This window comes from Morone saxatilis, unplaced genomic scaffold, assembly GCF_004916995.1.
Source record: "Morone saxatilis isolate NCDOM2014 unplaced genomic scaffold, NCSU_SB_2.0 Contig12, whole genome shotgun sequence".
Lineage (NCBI taxonomy): Eukaryota > Metazoa > Chordata > Actinopteri > Moronidae > Morone > Morone saxatilis.
In genome coordinates this window covers 799,663-806,254 of record NW_023339674.1, presented here as the reverse complement: position 1 = coordinate 806,254, position 6,592 = coordinate 799,663, and the positions used below count along the sequence as shown (strand labels likewise).

The 6,592-nt window shown below is 48.5% G+C and overlaps 1 protein-coding gene across 1 annotated transcript in view; it reads right to left on the bottom strand.

Moving 5' to 3' along the window:
• Positions 1–6,592, bottom strand: part of LOC118321836 (myomegalin-like) — a gene marked incomplete at its 5' end in the record, with an annotated part of 22,344 nt that overhangs the window by 6,457 nt on the left and 9,295 nt on the right. The window contains 5 exon segments of the mRNA XM_035653366.1: positions 550–708; positions 803–1,012; positions 1,155–1,247; positions 1,447–1,566; positions 1,712–1,849. Coding sequence (XP_035509259.1) covers positions 550–708; positions 803–1,012; positions 1,155–1,247; positions 1,447–1,566; positions 1,712–1,849 — 720 coding nt within the window.

Sequence of the window (6,592 nt, the reverse complement as noted above, 5' to 3'; positions counted from 1 at the left end):
TATTTGATAGCAGCAGCTGTAGAGAGACAGGAAAGTGGGGAGAGAGGGGAAGAGACCAGGCGCCCCAACGGGGGAGTTTTTAAGGTCTGCTTGAGGTTTCTGCCTCTTAAAGGGAAGTTCTTCCTTGCCGCTGTCGCCAAGCGCTTGCTCATGATGGGATTTGTCGGATGTATAAATAATTTAATAAGGAGCTGGAACTGAAAGTGTCCTGAGTGTCCTGCCATAAAAATAGAATTGAAGTGTGTGTGAGGTGGGAGAGCCTGAGAGGAGCCGTGTGTGGACACATCTGTGAAAGTCGAGTCCTTTAATGGAACAATAAGTTTAAAATGAGCACATTAGAGGAAGTTAAACAGAGATTGCAGAATAATCTGGAGCTATGAGTCACTTCAGTTCAGCTGGCTCTTGCAGCGGTCGGCAGACGGACTTCAGCTTGTTGCACTTCCACATTCAGCTGTGGGGTTTCTGTTCGGTATGAGCAGTGAGTGTTTGTAAGTGCTGGTGCAGCCTGGGAGGAGCTGTTTACTGTACACAGTGTGAGTGACCTCTGACCTCTATCAGTTGCTCTTTGGTCAGCAGGGACGTCCTCAGCTTTCTGATGGTCTTCTCTCTCTCCTCGTCCCGCCTCTGCCTCTCCTGCTCGCGCTCTCTCAGCTGCTCCTCTCTCTCCTGCAGGGCTGACCGAGCCTTCTCCAGAGCCAGCTGCAGGTCCTGAACATCACACACACACACACACACACGTTAACAGGAAGAACCAGGATGTGAGGGGACCTCTCAGGGAACACAGAGAAAAAGATTCCCTCGCCTGGTTGTGTCTCTCTGTCTCCCTCCTGTGCTGCAGCGCCCCCTGCAGGTCTTTCTCCAGTCTCTGCAGGGCTCGGCTCAGGTCCTCCTGCGTCCTGGCCGCCTGATGCTGCGCCCGCTGACCGGCCTGCAGCTCCAGCTGAGCCTGGAAGAGAGACGCCTGCAGAGCCAGGACCTCACCCTGACCTCGAATACTCTCTGCCCCGGTCACCTGCAGGTAACCAGAGAGGGACACACACAGGAGGAAAACTTAGCTCTGATTTAAAATGCTGGTTGAACACTTCTGAAGTGAGATCCTGGTGGAGGGAGTGGATGTGAGGATGCTGCCATCGGTGTCAGTGTGGAGGACGAACCTGCAGCTGCTGCAGCTGGTTGCGGTTGGCGAGTTCTTTGAGAGAACACAGCATCTTATTCTGTTCCTCAATCACCCGATACAGCTCTGCAGCCTGCACACACACACACACACACACACACACTGTTTAATAAAGAAACTGTGCATTCTTTGTCTATTTTCACTTTTGACACTGCTGTTGTTTTCCTGTCTACATTTATTCCTTCCTGTCTATTTCTGCCTGCCCTCATTTGTTCACTCTGTCTGTCTGTCTGTCTGTCTGTCTGTCTGTCTGTCTGTCTGTCTGTCTGTACCTGTGCATCCTTGGAGTTCACGGTATCAGTGATGTTCTGGATGTTTCTCTCCTGTCGCTGGGCTTCCTCCTGGGCCGAACGCAGCTCCAACTCCATCTCACCGAGGCGCTCCTGCAGCTTCTACACACACACACAGACACACACACACAGACAGAGTTGACTCAGTATACAACATTAGCTTAGCATTAGAGCTTGTGTGAAAGCAGATTCAGATGGATGAAGTGTAGGTCTGGAGGTGGGAGGAGGAGGGGGGTCGTGTTTGTACCTGGTTCCTGGTCTCGCTCTCTCTGATCTTGGCCTGGAGCGAGCGGACCTGGTCCTGGGCCTTCTGCAGCTCACCGACACACTGACCTGCAGCGCTCTCATACTGGCTGAGCTGACCCTGCTGCTCATCAATCAGCCTCTGAAAGACACACAGACACACCAGAGGTCAACTAACAACGCCAACATGCACTGTAGGCAGCAGCTGGACCAACCTAGAAGATATTAAAGCTCAAACAGTCCGTAAAATCTGATCATTCGGGGCATAAAACTGAAGACTTGTATATTGTGACAGCCACTTGTTGCTTACATAAGTAATCAAATCAAAATCTAATTAAAAATAAGGATTACATCAGCTGTTATGTATTTAAAATAACAGAGGTCAGTCGGTGGTGGAAAGATGGAAACGTGTGCGTTCGCTCTGCAGCTGTTGAGTGTGTGATTGAGTGAAAGTGGAAAGTGATGTCAGTTCACTGCTGGATGACTTCCTGGGTAAGCGGCTGTTGCCATGGCAGCGTGTTGTTGACTTCCTTGTTTTTGTTTTTATTATCTGTGTAACACTGATGTCACTGCACTCTACAGCTGCTACAGCCGGCGCCCAAAACTGTCGAACTGACAGTGAAAGGAGACACAGCTAACATAGAAGTTTTGTTGCAGGTTTAAAATCCGAGGTGTGGCAGATTTTTGGCTTCGCTCAGTCAGAAAAAAAGATTACAGACAAGAGATATGAGGCTGTTGTCGGTAGTTGACAGGATTGTATTATCAGTTTCACTTTTAGAAAAAAAAAGATTCTTTTGAACAGTTTATCTTTAGTTTTATTTAAAAGTAAAGAGAATATATTTTGTATATTTTTCTTTTGGTCATTATTTGTTTTTAATCTAATTTTCTTAAAAAGAATCAGGAGAAACTCGTACTGTGAACCGAGTATCATGAGTTGAGTTTATCGTTACGTGGTCGTCGCCATGGCGGTTCGTCTGAGCCAGCGGAGGCGAAGTGGAGCTGACTAACGATGTGAGCTGATGACGCGTCTCTGCTTTCAGTCTCTGCAGACAAATTCTTTTGACCAATCTCTCTCAGTGAGACATCCAATTAAGTTATTTATTGCTGCTGTTTCTGCATGATGAGGAGGTTTCAGGTCCTGAAATAGAGCTCTGACAGAAAGGTCAGCACTAAATGGAGCCATTTACTTCACCAGACTCCCGCTTTAAATACTCTTTATGAGTGTGTAAATGGCCTGAGTGTAAATTTTCCTCATTCATAGCAGAGAGAGGTCTGTTGTACCGCCTGCTGCAGATACATTGCTGTATAACAGACCGGCCTATAATAGACTGTCTTGTCTCCTGGCACACTGAACCACATTCACACTAATCATTAACATAACAATAGAAGTTATGAAACTGGATCAGGCCGAGCAAATTGAGCCTCGGCGCGTTCAGACGGCTGAGGGCGCTTGGAGACTGTCCCCGTGGCAACGAAAGTGTTGCTAGGATACCGACGAGGACGAGCATTTATGCTCCCCGAGAGAGTAATCAAGGCTGCGAGTGTGTTCAGCTTTGTCAGCGGTGGTGAAGGAGATGAGTAAGTCTAATATCCAGAGAGGTTTGACCTCGTTTAGGAGCACAAAGCTCCAAGTTTGCATCAGATGGATCAGATTTGTTTTTCTGTATTTTTCAGACTTTCATTGAACATCTAGGTTTTAAACCAGGTCACGTGTCCCTCAGACATCCAGAAGTTGTCCCGTTTTAGCTTGATAATTAGACCGAAATGCAATTTTGTTTGTTGGTGGTGAGTCAGAGGTCTAGAACCAGGGCAGTCCTGTTTCCTGCTGCGAAAGGACACTGTCAGCTGCATCTTAAGCCCAGTTCAGACCAAAGATTCGTGACAAGATGAGTTGAAACTTGTAACTACTCGCAATATGCTGTTCTGAAACGTTCTGAAAACCGGCCTGTTTACAGCAAAGCAACAAGATTGAGGCGGTGTATCGTCTCCACAACAACCCCCTTCCCAACATGTTAGCATGATATGGTTGGTACCAGTGGATGCGTTAGGTCATCTAGTTTCATATGATATGTGCTATCTTCACTCGGGCTTTAAAACTCAGCCCGCTACAGTCTCTGAAAGACGGAGTGGAAGAGGTAAGGATCAGCTGACTTTGGTTGAGCTGAGATGGGTCAGTTCTCTGTAACGATCTAAAACTCATCTCGTCAAGAATCTTTGGTCTGAACTGGGCTTCACAGTTAACAGGTCCCCTCACTTCAGATTCTAGTGATTTAATAATGCTCTTCAATAAAGTTGGGGGACAAATCGAAGCTGCAGAGGTCAGGAAACCCTGACTTCAGGTTCCTTGTAATAGTTCATATCTAACAAACCTGAATCCTTCTCACGGCCTCCTTGTTTTAACTGTCCTGCTTATATGAAAGCTACAAAATCTACACTGACTCAGCTACAGGGAGGTCAGAGGTCATCCAGTAACCAGGCTGCAGATCTACCTGCTGAAAGCGGAACGGACCGCACTGAACATAATCATCCAGCCACTGCTCCTCCATCTCTGCCAGCTCCACCTGCAGCTCCGCCTGGGGACACGGGGTCACGACCTCCGGTATAGGTTGGTGGGGGTACAGCTCGCAGTCCGCTGCCCCTCCACAGGGTGACCTCAGCCGGATGGGGAGGTGCAGCGACAGGCCTTGCTCCAGTTTGGCTTTGACCAAAACTGGGAGCTTGCTGCCCCTTCGAGGCTTCACTGGCCGGTACTCCCATCCCCTGAGGAGGCTCAGCATCGTGTCAAGCCCAGGGAGGGAGCTCTCACTCGGGGGTTTGTCCCATTGAATGTCCCTTCTCACGGGAGCTTCTTCTGGATCTTTCTCTGGTTCCGTTTCTTCTCTTTCTTTGTGGTTCGCAGGAGAGCAACTCATGTCCACGGCGGTGTCGAGAGATTCTACAGACGACGTTGGGCTGGTACTTGTCCTGTCACACATGGTCTTATCAGTGTCCAACCCAGCTGAAGAGGACTCAAAGGAGACAGCCGTAGCCTCAGATACTCCAGAAGCTCTGGCGGGTTCCTCGACCCCCGGAGTGGCTGTTGAGTAGCGAGTAGACGGACCGCAGGATGTGCTCCTACGCCCAATCTTGCGCGGCACCTTACACACCGCCTCGTAGTCAGAATCAGCAACACGGAGAGCCGCACAACCCCTGCACCGCCTCGGCTTCTGGCCAGGGAGAGAGTCTGCTCCTGGGCACTGGAGGAGGTGGTGGTGATGGGTGTGGTGGTCCAGGGTGGCGTCCTCCTTATCGGCCCAGGATTCGTACACAGAGTAAGTCAGATCATCCTGGATCATATCTGAGTATCTGACTTCCTGAAGGGCTGACAGATCCACCACAGGAGAGTCTTCTGACTCCACCTCAGTCCCAACCACCTCCACAGCGGACCCGGGAGGAGCCGCGTTCCCATCCTCCGCGTTGTTCTTCCGGTACAGCCCTCCGATACACTGCCTCAGCCGGTCTTTCTCCAGCAGCAGCTTGTGGAGGCGCTCCAGAGACAGCGCTTCCACGCGGGCGATGACCGTGTCGAAGCGGTACATGCGGTCCAGCATGAAGGTGCATTTGGAGCAGGCGAACTCCCCGCGGCCGTCCCGCGTCAGCTCGTGGCCCAGAGCGTGGGACAGCAGCACCTGCAGGTTGATCTTGGCCGCCGGGTGGAAAATCCATCGCCGCTGGTTGCCGCAGAGCTCGCGGGCGCAGATCCTGCACGCCTCCTTCATCTTCACCACGTCCAGCATCACAGCAGGTGGAGGCGCTTAAAAGTCGGTCTTCTTTTGACGCATGTAAAAGGTTTAAAATCACAACCGCTCAGAGAGACGTTAAATTGTTGATCTTTTGGCTGGACTTTGGTACAGTAGGTGTGGAGCTAAAGTCTTTTCAGGTGTGTCCGGAAAAATAGTTTCTTTCATCCAAACTTTGGAGACTCGACTGCACTTATTTGAACATTTGGCAAAATGTTAAAATTACATCAAAAGTCTTGTACAGAGATGCTTTGACGTGTTTTTGTCCCTCTTAAGCCTCCGTCCTTCGTATTCCAGTGTCAACTTGTCCTCTGAAGTTTAAGCTTTATGTATTTCAGACTCAGTCCAGCTTTTACAATAAATTGTGATGCATGTAGCAAAGTTTTTAGCCATTTTTTAACATTAAAATTACAAAAATAGCATTTTTTTTTTATTCTTTATAAATCAAAGGCAACTTGTTCCAGTGAGAATAAAATTACATTTTTGGGATTTTTGAAAATTCTCAGTATTATGAGGGTAAATGTTCGCATGCTCTCAACTATTGGATAAAATTTCAGGTTGTGCAGAATTTACGGTAAGTTAACTTCCTGGAGGGAATCATAAACAGACCTTGTGGTGAGATTGTTTTGCTGCTTCTGAGGACAAAAATATAATCTTTAAATAATTTAATCTCAGTTTGTTGAACTACAATCTCACTGATTTCATTTTAATTAATTTACTGGCCTTTTTAGCAGCTTTACTCAAACTGAAATCAGTAAACTCTGATCACTGTAATCCTCAGACGGAGCAGTGAAGGTGAGGATGATGAGGATGATGAGGATGAAGCTGGAGGATGGAGGTCAGAGGAGGAAGTCGCTTCAGCATCCCTCAAGTTTCAGAAGAACCAGAAAGTCTCGTCGGATCTCGTTGACATGACAACGAGATCTTCAGATTTCCAGTCGGAGCGGATGTGAGAGGATCGGTGGTCTGATCGATCCGGTTCCGTCTTTGTCCTCAGAGTCCTCCGCTGTCGGATCGATCCGGATGTCTCTCTCTTTATTTTATAAAATCATGGGCGTGCGTGTGTGTGTGTGTGTGTGTGTGTGCGTGTGTGAGACAGCATCTCC